Below are 14,444 nucleotides of genomic sequence, written 5' to 3' on the forward strand. Positions count from 1 at the left end.
AGGGCGAGGTTTCTATTCACATCTTTTTGTTGTTCCCAAATGTTTGGGGGGGGGGGTGGAGAACAATATTGGATCTGAAATGTCTCAACCATTTCTTAGTATATCGCAAGTTTAAAATGCACACCCTGCAATCTATCTTACCTTGCATCAGAAAGGGTGACGTCCTTACATCCATAGATCTGACGGAGGCGTACCTACATATTGCTATTCGGCCTTCCCACTATAAATTTCTGAGATTCTGTTATAATAACCACCATTTTGAATATGTGGCTCTTCCTTTCAGACTAGCTTCTGCCCCCAGGACCTTCACGAAGGTTCTCGCAGCGCTAGCTGCTCATCTCCGTGATATCCCCGTATGACTCCAGTGTTACCTTTTTTTAAAAAAAATTATTGGTTTTTTAAAAACAAACATAAACATAAACAAACAAAACATAAAAACATCAAGCTATCTTCCATATGTGTACATACAGTGTGCCGGTTGGTTTACAAATTGTTTTGTGCTTCCATTTCATAGTCTTCAATTATAATTACATTGCATATAATCTCATATTTTCAATAAAAAATTAAATACGTTAGTATCATTATTAATCAATCATTTGACTATACTTTTATTCATTCATGTTTTACAAGATAATCATAATTTACTTAGTTTATTTTATAACAGTTCATATTATCATCCCAAATCTATCCTAAAATCATTTTGTAGATATAATAAGAAAGAAGTACATCTTTATATATTTATTATTTTCTAAAAGTCTACATTTTTCATTACTGTATTTTATTATCTAACCATTGATAGAAAAGATCCCAAATTTTATAAAATTGTTTATCCTCTTTTTCTCTAATTTCAAATATCAATCTACTCATTTCAGCACATTCCAATATTTTCTTAATGATTTTCTCCTGTGAAGGTATTTTCTCATTTTTCCAGTTTTTAGCAAATACAATCCGAGCTGCTGTTAATACGTTTACAATCAGCTATTTCAAGTCTTTACTATATATTTCAGGTAAAATTCCCAATAAAAATATCTCTGGTTTCAAGTCTATATGTTTTTTTGTCATTTTTTCCAACCACATGTGGATTTTAGTCCAGTATTTTTTAACATCCGCACAAGTCCACCACATATGGTAATATGAGCCAGGTGTCTGATGACATTTCCAACATTTTCCAGATTTATTCTTGAACATTCTTGCTATTCTTGTCAGGGGAAAATGCTACCTGTAAAACATCTTATACAAATTTTCTTTATATGCTGTTGACATTATCATTTTATAATTTTGAGACCACAATTTTTGCCATTTCTCTAAATCGATCCCATATCCAAAATTCTTCCCCCAAGCAATCATAGTTTCTTTAACTTGTTCTTCTTCTAATTTAATTTCTAATAAATATCCATACAGTTTTTTAATCACCTTTTCATCAGTACCTGTCAAAATCTTATCTAAATCAGTCAATTTATCATAGAAACCTTCCATTTTAGAATCTTTATCATACCTTGAATGTATTTGCGCATATGAAAACCAATTCATCTTTATACCTTGTTCCTCTAGTTTTTGTATAGATTTGAGTTCACCCTTTTCATTCAGTATTTCACCATATCTAACTGTTTGTTCCTTTTTGTATATTATAGGATAAGAAAATGCTTCAATAGTCGATAACCAGACTGGAATTTTCAAATAACATTGTCTTTTAATCTTCTCCCAGTTTAACCACAGAGGCTCCCGTATATCTTCTAAAATACCTCTGTGTTTTAGTTCCTTTATACCATAAAAAAGCATGCCACCCCAACAACAAATCATGTCCTTCTAATGTTAACAATCTAGTATTTCTTAGTGTTATCCATTCCTTAACCCACATCAGATTTGTAGCTTGATAGTACATCTCCCAATTAGGCAAACCAAATCCTCCTCTAATTCTAGCATCTTGCAGAAGTTTTAACTTTATTCTCGCTTTCTTACCTTGCCATATATATTTCAACACAATTTTATTTAGATCTTCAAAGTAATCTTTTCCAAACCTAATTGGAACTGTTTGAAACAAGTATAAAATTCCGGGTAATATATTCATCTTGATTGTTGAAATTCTCCCTATTAGTGACAGTTGTAAATTTTCCCATTTTGCTAAATTTAGCGCTATCTGCTGTTTAAGTTTGATATAATTATTCTCTTTTAATGTACTACATCTTGCTGTCAAATATATCCCCAAGTACTTAATCTTGTTCGTGACCTGAATTTTTCAATAGGTCTGCCAGTTCTTCCTTTTGTCTTGATAGTATATTCTTTGTCAAGATCTTTGTCTTATCTTTATTTATTTTCAAACCAGCCACCTTTCCATATGTCTCTATCTTTTCTATCAATTTTGATGCTGTTTCTAGTGGGTCTTCTAAGATGAAAACCAGATCATCCGCAAATGCTTGCAGCTTAAATTCTTCCTTTTTGATTTTCATTCCTTTTATATTCTTTTCATCTCTAATATTTCTGTTCAGCACTTCCAAAGTTAACACAAACAACAAAGGTGATAGTGGGCACCCTTGTCTTGTTCCTTTTCTTATATTAATAGAGTCTGTCAGTTCTCCCTCTATCATTACCTTTGCCATTTGCTTATAGTATATAGCTTCTATTGCTTGAATAAATTTTCTAGCAAAACCCATCTGTTCCAACAGTAATAACATGAATCGTCAATTCACATTATCAAATGCCTTCTGTGCATCTAGAAATATCAGAGCCATTTGTTTTTCAGGATGTGCCTCGTAGTATTCCAAGGTGTCCAAGATTACTCTCATATTGTCTTTAATTTGTCTCTTTGGCAGAAATCCATTTTGATCATGATGGATAAAATTATTTAAATATTTTTAAGTCTTTCTGCCAATATTGAAGCAAAAATTTTATAATCTGCATTTAGTAGAAAAATGGGTCTATAGTTCTTAATTTGTAATGCCTCCTCTTTTGGAATAAGTGTAATATAGGCTTCTGACCACGATTTAGGTATCTTCTTCTTTAACATAACTTCATTCATAACTTCTAGCAATGGAAGATTCAACGATTCTTGTAATGTCTTATAAAATTCTGCCGGAAGTCCATCTGGGCCTGGTGCCTTTCCATTATTTTGCTTCTTGAGTGCTTCAGTTAACTCCATCATTGTTATATTGCTTTCTAACATTGTTTCAGTCTCTTTAGGTATCTGAGGTAAATTAGCATTCTGTAAGTACTGTTTAACTCTTCCCTCATCAATATTCTCTTGCATATATAATTTCCCATAGAAGTCTCGAATGATTTTCTTCTTCTCTTTACTACCATAGCAAACTTGGCCTTGGTCATCTATTAATTGCAATATTTTCCTTGATTCTTTCTCCTTTCTCAATTTGTATGCTAACCATCTACCTGGTTTCTTTGCGTCTTCAAAGTAGTTCTGTTTAGCACCTCTAATTTTCTGTGCTAATTCTTCTTTTTCTATTTGACCCATTTTATGTTTAATTATATCCATTTTTAGCTTGATGTCCTTTTTCTGTGGCATTTTCTGTAGCTCTTTTTCAAGTCTTTTATGCTCATCCTCTAAGGCCTTAGAGGCTAATCTTTTCATAGTATTCCTTTTCCTTGTATAGTCTATTATCAAGCCTCTAACATATGCCTTCATTGTATCGCATACATTCTGAATTGATGTATCTTCTTTTTTGTTTTCTCTAAAGAAAAAAGCCAATTCTTTCTCCATCCACTGTGTGAAGTCTTTTTCCTTTAAAATAGTATTATTTAACGTCCATCTAGATCTTCTTTTTTGTCCTTTCCATGCTAGACGAGAGGGAGGAGCTGCTTCTAGTAGCTCCTTACTGGCCCAGACGGCCATGGTGTGCAGACCTCCATAGTCTATCCGTATCAACACTATGGAGAATTCCACCAGACAGAGTCTTGCTAACCCAAGGACCCCTTCAACATCCGGACCCTCAATGGTTGCACCTGACCGTCTAGAGGTTGAGCGGAGTCATCTGAAGAGCAAAAAGTTTTCCAACAGAGTTATCACCACCATCCAAGCCACCAGACGCCCCTCAACAACTCGCACTTACAATGCCACATGGTCCAGTTTCTGCAAATGGTGTACCAAGTCTCGAATTGATCCCATCTCTCCATCTGTGGCTCAAATCCTAGAGTTCTTGCAAGGGATTATCACCTAATACATTGAAAAGACAGGTGGCAGCCTTGGTTTCAGTTCTCACTTGTGAAGGTCTACTATCTCTTTCCCATCATCCATGCATACGGGTTTCCTTCGAGGAGCCACAAATTTACGCCCTCCAGCGGTACACCATTATCCCACCTGGGACCTTAACAAGGTCCTCGTCGCACTCACTAAGGGCCCTTTTGAACCCTTGAAATCGTCAAGTCTCCAATTTCTGACGTATAAAGTAGTTTTCCTTGTAGCGATCACTTCTGCTCGTCGTATTTTGGAACTTGCAGCTTTGTCTATCAGACAAGATCTTTGTGTTTTCCATTCTGACCGGGTGGTCCTTCGTCCTGATCCTACGTTTATTCCCAAAATTAACTCGTTTTTTTTATAGGGCACAAGAGCTGATACTTCCTAATTTTTGTCCCAGACCATCTCAAGGGTTGGAACTACAATGGCATAGGCTTTATGTGAGGCGAGCATTGCGAATATATATTAACTGCACAGCAACTTTCAGAAAAACGGAAGCCTTATTTGTGTCGTTTCAGCCCAACACTCAGGGATGCCAGGTCTCATCTTCTACAATAGGCCGTTGGCTACAGGCCGCGATAGTGAAAAAGTATCAGATTTTATCACTGCAGGTGCCCAGGGGCATAACAGCTCATTCAACAAGGAGCACCGCAACATCGGCAGCGTGGGCCACACAGGCACCAATAACTGAAATTTGTCAAGCCGCAACCTGGGCCTCTCCATTGCCATTCATTAGGAATTATAAAATAGATGTGTTTGCATCCGCTGAGGCCTCCTTTGGCAGAAGAGTTCTGCAACGGGTCCACAGGGACCAGGAGGGGTTTCCAGGCCAGACAGAGTCCCTCCCATAGGACAGCCCAAGCTTTGGTATGTCCCACTACTGGATGCTCTGAACAGCTCATGGGAGAAAGGGCGTTGGTACTTACCTGACATGCCCGTTCTCTTTGAGCTGTGAAGAGCATCCAGCCCCATCCCTTTTCCGTCTGATGGGGTCCTGTTTCGGCCAACGAATTGTTAGGGCATTGAAGACGAGGGCGTTTATTTCTCTCGTCTTCGCCAAAACTGGGGAATGTTGGGGAGGAGTCCCGTGGAGGAGGAGGAGCGTTCCACAAATTAAGCCCAGCCTAGACATGCAGAGACTGAAGCACCTCCCACTACTGGATGCTCTTCACAGCTCAAAGAGAACGAGCGTGTCAGATAAGTCAGATAACCAATGCCCTTTCTGACTACTCAAGAGCAAGTTGTTCAAACTAATGCAATCATGGCCAAGAATTTAGAAATCATCAAATAATTCCATTTGTCAATTATAAAAGACCAAACTGCTTGGATCCACAAATGTACTATAGGTAGACCTATTTACAACCATTCAAAACTATGACAGTGCTGGAAAAAGTGACTTACAAAGTGTCCTTGTACTTATGATGGTCTCGGTGCACTTGAGATCAAATGACTGAAATTTGGGTGGTTAGTTACTGGTGTGCATTTATATGATGGTTGCAATATTCTAGGAGTCACATAATTACTTGTAACATTCCCAATCAGTTCCGGAGAAGAAAGTCAATGGGGGAAGCAGAATCCGCAACAGAGGCAAAAAAGGTCACAAAATTGGACATAGTCACACAATGACTTATAATGGTTAGCAATAGAAGTTCTAATTCCAATTATGGAGATAAGTCGAGGACTACCAGTACACCAATACATTAAACATCCTACATTCTTGGGAATAATTTGATGCATATGAAGGCCAACACCAGCTAAAAAATTGGCAGATAGGATTTCATATTTTTGTGCATATGATACCACTGTACTCATTTAGTGTATCCAATGCCATGGAAATAAAGAGGGTTATAGAGTAGCTCATTAGAAATTATCAGATATAAAATAATCTGTACCTGTCAGTAATTAATTGACTCTAAAATTAGGAGAAAATTGTTGCCATATTTCTCATAAAATCCAGTTAGGTTGGCTTAAGTTGCTTAAAAATAAAACAGATTTTCCATACTATTCGTTCAAGCCTAAGAAGTCTATCTCACAAATCTTTCTATACTTTGTAACACTACAGAATAATATAAAAACACTTATCCAATTAGCACATTGGACTAGTTCTTGGAAGGCAGTATCAAGCCTGTACTATAGATTTAGCACCAGATCTGAGTTGCTACTCTGCACTCCTAATGAGTATAATGATTTTATCAATTTAATGCCAGTTGAATTGAATATTGTAATCTTATTTGCATGCAACCTCAGAATTTCTTTTAGTGCAGTTATTCTGCCTGAACACTCTGTGGAATGATAATAGGTTTATCACTTCTCAGTGCTTTGTACAATACCACAGTTTCTATAGGGATGGTTGGCAGAGATCTTCAATCATTTCACTCTTACAAGGTTACAGAAATATGAAAGCAGCGGGTTAACTTTATATTCTGCTATACTTGCAGGAACATATAATGTAATCATTGTTTATATCAAGACAAGAACAAAGATAATCAAGGAAATGTGGGAGATGGATTCATATATTTTATTAATATATGGTTTGTTTAGGCATGGTTTATTGGGATAAACCACAATTGGCTTGGTTTGCACAAAGATTATGCTATGAGGATGGCTTACAAACCACAGGGTTTATTTTCAGTGCACATGGAACCAGATCCATACAAACCGTTCTTGGACTTAAGCATGCTATATGTATTCAGGCAGTCTTTTGTTGTTCCTGTTCCACATGCAGATTGTACATGCATAAAAGGGATGTTTGATTTATTTGGGTCTTTGAAGACTGCTAAAGGAGGGATGGGGAGGAAGGAAGAAGAAATCTTTATTTCTATTAGTAGCAAAGCCCTTCCCTAAATTGAAGCTCTTAATCTGGGAGACAGCTGTCAGCAAACAGACTTTCCCCTCAAACTGTCCACTGACAAATGCTCTGAAGCACCCTAAACTTGAGAGCAATATTGCTGGGTTCTTTTTATATATTTTTGGTTTATTTCTTTTGATAAAGGTGTTAGAAGGCTTGGTGGACTGTCTTGAATGAAACCAGGTTTGGATGATGACTTTTATGCTACAGCTCTGTTTTTTTTTTTAAACGTATGCAGAAAGTGTCAGGTTGACACCACGAGGGCAGAAGAGGATTGAAATGCAGTGACTTGGTTGGGGTTCACTTCAATAAAATTATGCATCATATCCTGTAGATATTTCACCTGAATTTAGAATGCCTTATACAAGTGTTGTAAATACATGCTTAGTTCACTTATGAATTATAGGCTATTTGCTCTAGTAAAGAACCAGTTGCCCCAAGTATATCACAGGGTCTACTGCAGGAAGCCTTTCTGTGTGTGATCCTAAGCACCAAATTATCAAATTTGCAGCTCATGTGAGCAACTTTGCATGCTTAATTCTTCATAGGAAGTCTCTTTGCTGCGGTCAGTCACGCTGCCCTTGTGGAATCAAATCTTCATAAAGGTCATCAGATCAAAAGTCTGTAGAGAATCTCAGTCATCCAGGTCATGGTTGTCCCAAAGGTGCTAACTGGTCTACAAAGAAAAACAAGAGTCCAGTTGCCTCCTGAAAAAGCACCTTTGGGGCAACCATGACCTGGATGAGTGAGAATCTCTACAGACTTTTAGCCATACAATTTGGGATGGACACACTTTGAACAGTGTAGGAATAGGAATGGATTTCCAGAGAAAAACTGCAGACTACAGGAACCAAGAGCACTACTTAGGTGACCCTGAGGACATAGATAAACCTCCAAGTGCTTCAATGACCCTCTAAAAGGATGCAAATTACCAGGTGCCTGCAAGGAATAAAAATCCTTCCATTCCCCCCCATCCAGTCAGAGCTGAAGAAGCTTCTTGGATGAGAAGTGAAATGTCTTCAAAGAAAAAACAAGAAAGTCCAGTTGCCTCCTGAAAAAGTACCTTTGGGTCATCAGATCAAGTTTTGAGAGGCTTGCTCACACATGGTGTCTGTGAACTTCTTGACCAGCATTAATGTCTTCAGATCAGTGCAGCTGTTCAATATCTGAGAGCAGGGCAAGAAGCAATGCATGTAAACTAATCAATGAGAGAAACAACCTAGAACTAAGGAGAAATTTCCTGACAGTTAGAATAATTCATCAGTGGAACAACTGGCCTCCAGGAGTTGTGAATGCTCCAATACTGGAAGTTTTAAAGAAGAGATTGAAATGGTATAGGGTTTCCTGCCTAAGCAGGGGGTTGGACTAGAAGACCTCCAAGGTCCCTTTCAATTCTGTTATTCTACTCTAATATGCTTACATTTCTTGTAATTATTTGCTCTATGTACTTAATATATCTGTGCACTGCTTTCAATGTTAGAACAACTTAAGTTTTTGGATACAAATAGCAGTTTCCACCCATCCTTCCCTTTTATATCAGAGAGAGAAGCAGACCAGTATATATGAGTCTATAGACCCCTTACACTGTGCACCTAAACTGTTTCAACTCCTCCCCTTGGTATGGCGCTACAGGATATTGAATGCCAAAATAACTAGATACAAGGATAGTTTTTCCCCCTGTACCATCAATGTGCTGCACACAATTCTCACAGTGCCATCTAATGTCTATGTAGTATGGTTGTAGTATTATCATTTATCCTTCTTATCTTCTTTACTCCCCTGTCTTATTGGATGATGGTAGTGATGATGATGATGATGATGATGATGAGTCTGTTTTGCGTGTACATTGAGAGCTTCTGCAGCAGAGACAAATTCCTTATGTGTCTAATCACACTTGGCTGAGTAAAGCTACTCTACTCTACTCTACTCTACTCTACTCTACTCTACTCTACTCTACTCTACTCTACTCTACTCTACTCTATTTGAACCCAGCTTCTATTCAGAGTTTTGCAGCGTAAATTCAGTGCTAGAAAAGTAAACACAGATGGCTGAGGCTTCATTTAACTTCTTTATAAACACAAGTAAATTTTACAATACCAGTTATAGATTTCTTCAACATGAAGCAAACTCAAACAGAAGCAGATATGTTACAGGTTCAGAGCTGAGCTCTAGTTTTCAGCAAGAAAGCAAGAAAGTTAGTTTCTCTTTCACTTTAGAGCTGAGCGCAGAATAGAAATAAACCACGCCCAGATTCTCTCTTTAAGTTTCAGCCCTCAACTCAGCTCTCATTGGCTGATCTTGTTACTAAGCTCTATTCCAGTTCATGAATATACTTTGACAGCTTCTCTTTAGTATGGATGTGGTAACAGAATTCAATCAGAAAGGTCGGCAGTTTTGCAGTTCGAATCCCTAGCACCGCATTACGTTACTTGTCCCAGCTTCTGTCAAACCTAGCAGTTGTAAAAATGCAAGTAGAAAAATAGGGACCACTTTGGTGGGAAGGTAACAGTGTTCCATGCTAGTCATGCCTGCCACATGACTACAGAGACTTCTTCGGACAACACTGGCTCTTTGGCTTTGTAAAAGAGGTGAGCACCACCCCCTAGAGCCGGAAACGACTAGCACGTATGTACGAGGGCAACCTTTACCTTTACCTCTCTTAGTATATGGAAATCATTGTTTTCTTGAAATAATGGATCAAAAAGAGAAAGCTACATTGTGGCTCATCTATCAGCCCTTGGGAGGAAAATATTGAAGATGAGAGAAAGTTGAGTGGAGCTTCCTAGTCGTCTTGTGTTGTCCCATATAATTGGAAACCAGGATGCACTACCTGAATAATGACCAAATGTATGTGTGCATCACAGTAAAAGAAAAGGCCTAATTTGGAAGATAAGTTTGTTTTTCGGTATGGAACATTTGTTTTGGTCTTTGTAGCCCTGTTTTTCTAGGGTTCAGAGGACCAAACATTACCAGTCCATTGAAAATGGTTGAATGTGTTCTGGCTCTTTATATAAAGAAATTGGCAAAATAAGGATTCAGGCATTTTCATATAATGAAATATGTATTAAATTGCTTTTTGGATAGAAAAGAGCCCAGTTCACATTCTAAAATAAATGAATGATTTGCAGTCCTAGATATTTACTAGTTATATATTACTATGTACATATAGTAATTACATTGAGAGGAGAAATATTTTTTCATAACAATTAATGTTTGTAAATGTTTATGGAAGTACATAACAAATATAACAAACACATGGACTAATTAAGATGAAAAGAATGACAACCCTTGTGGCTTGTTCTGAAAAATAAAGAACATTACAATGGTAAGACTTAATTATTTCTGTAAACATTTCAAATGACTTTCCATATAAAAATGGAATTTCTAAGCTAGTTTATATCTTCTAAACCTTTTTGACATTTATATATACCATGTCAAGAATAAATTACTCCTTATTTATTTATTTACTTTATTATGGATTTTAATATATTACCATTTATGACCGCATATTTTTGAATTTTTAAAGGCATTTATTATTGAATCATAAATGAAAAGGCTTTTTTCTTGTGGTTTTTACATTCATACATACATTCATGCAGTACAAAAACTCATTGATTGAACATTAATATATAATTACTTTAGTAGTAAGGTGAATTTTCATTTATATGTCATACACAAATAATACAGTTCTAGCTGTGAGATATATTATCGCATCATACCATATATGTGTGCGTGTGTGTAGGTATGTGTAAACACACCATATATAGGATATATACACACTCATGCACAAGCATACACATATACACATAAACATACAAGTATACACACATACCCACATACCTCAATGAACAAAATATGGAACTTGGGAGCCAATAGTAGTTAAGACACCAGGCTAGAAATTGGCAGATAGAGAGGTATAAGAGCTAAAGGCAGCCAAAACCAAGAAGAGGTAACTATAGTAGTAAGCACGGGTATTTCTCAATAAGACTGCAATCTGCATAACCACATAAACTATGAACAGCTAATGTCTCCATTAGTAAGAAGAAGTCATGATATGTCATGACACAATGCCGTGATGATGCGAGTTTGACACCCCTGGTGTAGAGGGATTTCACAAACATTAAATGGGACCTTGTAGACCTTGCCAAATTAGATTTGGTAACACTCAGCTAGGAAAAACTACTCACTAATAATCTTTATGTTTGTATTAAATCTCAGTTTATTGCTGTCATTCATTCTGGTAGCTAAAATAAAGGAGGTGATTTTTTTAAAGCAAATCCTTAATGCCAGCAAGCCAAATCATTGTGGGAAATAGGCAACCAACGTCACTCCACAGAATCAGACGAAGAGGGGCAATAATCAAAATACATGTTTAGGTATCTCATCGTTCTTTACTGGCCTATTGACAAAATGGGAAATCAGTTCACATAAACATCCATCTGTTTTAAAGATGACATTTCTACCGACCAAAGACAGATGAATCAGTATATAGGTTATGGGTATCTAATATATTTCATATGTGCCTAATGAATGTAAAAGTCTGAAGCAGTTCATTCATTTGCATATGAGTTTGGATCACTCTGTTTGTTTCAATTACGGACAAATTATAGTTGCACTGTGTGGCTGACTATGTCATTGTGAAGAAGGGGACATCATTTTGGCATTATTATTTGAAACAGATGAACATTTAATAAATGTGTGTGTGGTGCTAATGTCGTATGGTGTATGGAACTGCACCGCATTATTAATATTTTGCAGCATTGATCAGGTTGGATAAGAATAATGTAAACAGCAGTTTAACTGTGCTCTTATTTTGTAAGATAACATGTTAATGATGTGGCTGTTTTAATTTAACTTTAACAGACAATTTAAATATAGGTTTCCTTTACAGAGACAAAAGTTGCAATTTAAAGCTCTTTGGTAGTCTAAAAACAGCTTAATTCTCTAGTAGCATAGTAATAAGTATTAATCCAGCTTATGCAGTGATTGCAGTATGTCATGCTTGTGAAAGATTGTCTAACTGGGTTTTCTCTTGGCTTTAGGTATATGTCTGTTTCAGTGCATATCTATACACATGTACACAATTATTAAATTTCTTATGCTGAGACAAGCTGTTCATTTTAATCGACATTCAAACAGCAGCAGAAATTACCATGTTTCTAAGGTTTCCTCAACATCACCTTGTCTCTTTACCTCCCATGTAGACTGGGTGAGAAGATAAAATTACCTTGCTGTTTATTTCATAAGTGGAGGGCACATTGATAAAGGTTCATTTTTTTAGAGTTTAAACTCCCTTTACTAATCAAGAAATCATTGTGACTTTTATTTTTCCTAGTGGTTGAACAGCATCATTAGAATTGATATGCTCAAGTCAATTTTTATGCTTTGGGGGCAGTAGAATTTTGCATCTGAGTTTTTGGTTTCCAGAGGTTTCAGTGTGGTCCGGAGTTTTTGCAGGAGCTAAATAAATTTCCCTTTAAAGCTAAAACACAAAACAAAATTCAGACCCAAAATACTGAGCCCATTCGCTTGGGGCTCAGTCCTTGATTTAGTTCATTAGGAGATGGAAATTCATTGTTAGATATCTTCATCGTACAAACCCATCACCCAGCTCTCTTCTAAATGAGAAAAATAGATTGGACAAGAAAATAGGTGTGACTCTTCCTTCAGAAACTAAAGTTTAATATAATTTAAATTTGTGCCTAACTGTGGCAAAGGAAAATTGTAGTTTTTAAAAATTAACCAGGAAAATAATTTTTGGGTTCAAATATTCATTGGAAAGTGAATTAGATACTGCGTTTTTAAAGCTTGCCTCTGCTTATGCTCAGGCCCAACTCTGATTTTGTTCAAAAGAAACAAAATTAAATTCGTTTCTTGAATTTATTCGGAGAGAGTTGCATTAACCAGCTATTAGTAAATAACAGGTTACATATCTGAACATATTTCAAACTCTGTTGCAACCAGTCAGTTTAACCTTACTAGTGGTATTTGCAGCCCTATGAATCTCTTAAAAGGTTATGAACTATCTTTCCCATTATTTATAATCTCATAATAACAGATGGAAGCTGTGCAGGATATTTAATAAAAAAGGGAAAAGGAAATCTGAGCACAAAAAAATAAAAACCACAGTAGTTATTGCATAAATCAAAAGCTTTTATGTCATAACAGGAACATGTGCCACACTTGCTTGTATATTGAATTTTAGTAGTTGGTTGCATAAAAAAGTGAAGTGTAATGAAACTGCAAGGAAAGTATTCCCCAGCCAGCCTTATCTTTGTTCTGTTTATCCTTCAGACATAGCTTTTCTTGCGTTTTTCAATAAAACCCACCCAGCTCCTTACTTTCATTATTATTACTACTACTATTATTATTATTATTATTATTATTATTATTATTATTATTATTATTATTATTATTATTATTATTATTATTATTATTTCATTTTGCATCTCTGTAATCGAGCTGAGAAAACCAATGAGATTCAGTGCTTTTCTACCTGAATCCTTACCTGTTTTTTAAGAGATCAAAACCTAGAATGCTGCTACATGGTATTAAGGCTTAGCCACTGATATGTCCCTAAAGAGGTTATATTTTTCTTGTGGAGAGATGGGTGGGAGGGAAAGGGTGAAGGGTGACACTTTTGAACAGGCTTGTAGACAGTAAACACTGCTTTCATTGTTTCTTAGGATCCTCTTTGCAAGCTCGGTGCTTAACCTGACTGAACTGGTTGCCCTTCGGCCTGACCTTGGCAAATTGAAAAAGATCCTTTACTTCCATGAGAACCAATTGACATATCCTGTCCAGAAATGTCAGGAAAGGGACTTCCAATATGGATATAACCAGATCCTTTCATGGTAGGTACATCTTGTACCCCCTTGTGGTTAATTATTCTATCTTTTAAGTCACTTCCATTCATTCAACATTTATAGAATCCTAGTCCTTTTCAAGGGATTACAGAGGAATGGACCAATGTAAGTATCAAAATATCAGGGAAATAATACTGTATGGCATCTGTATATTTGCCTTGTAACTCAACTGAAAGATGAGCAATGATCCCATGTCGCTGATTTTTTTTTTTTTTTGCAACGTCCGTTCTTTATATATATATATATATTATTCAGCTTTGTTCGGGTATTTTCCCACGTCATTGTAGTTGTGCTTTTAAAGTTGTAGCAACGTTTCAGCAGAATCTCATCTGCCATCATCAGGCTTCTGTATTGTGATGATGGCAGATGAGATTCTGCCGAAACGCTGTCAACTTTAAAAGCACAACTACAATGAGTGGGAAAATACCCAACAAAGCTGAATACCATACATGTAAGTACCGCAAAACTTAAGAAAACTTTTATATACATACATATACATGTGTGTGTGTGTGTGTGTGTGTGTGTGTGTGTGTGTGTGTGTGTGTGT

The 14,444-nt window shown here is 36.4% G+C and overlaps 1 protein-coding gene across 3 annotated transcripts in view; it reads left to right on the plus strand.

The window, feature by feature from the left end:
• QTMAN (queuosine-tRNA mannosyltransferase) overlaps positions 1–14,444 on the plus strand; it is a 270,156-nt gene that overhangs the window by 123,799 nt on the left and 131,913 nt on the right. For all 3 annotated transcript variants that reach the window (XM_026673512.2, XM_087950077.1, XM_087950076.1), the window contains exon 3: positions 13,718–13,885. In XM_026673512.2, coding sequence (XP_026529297.2) covers positions 13,718–13,885 — 168 coding nt within the window. The remainder of the gene's footprint in view (positions 1–13,717; positions 13,886–14,444) is intronic.

The sequence above is a fragment of the Notechis scutatus genome, chromosome 1, assembly GCF_049901735.1.
Source record: "Notechis scutatus isolate UNSWTSFEM ecotype Mainland chromosome 1, rNotScu1.2, whole genome shotgun sequence".
Taxonomy (NCBI): Eukaryota; Metazoa; Chordata; class Lepidosauria; order Squamata; family Elapidae; genus Notechis; species Notechis scutatus.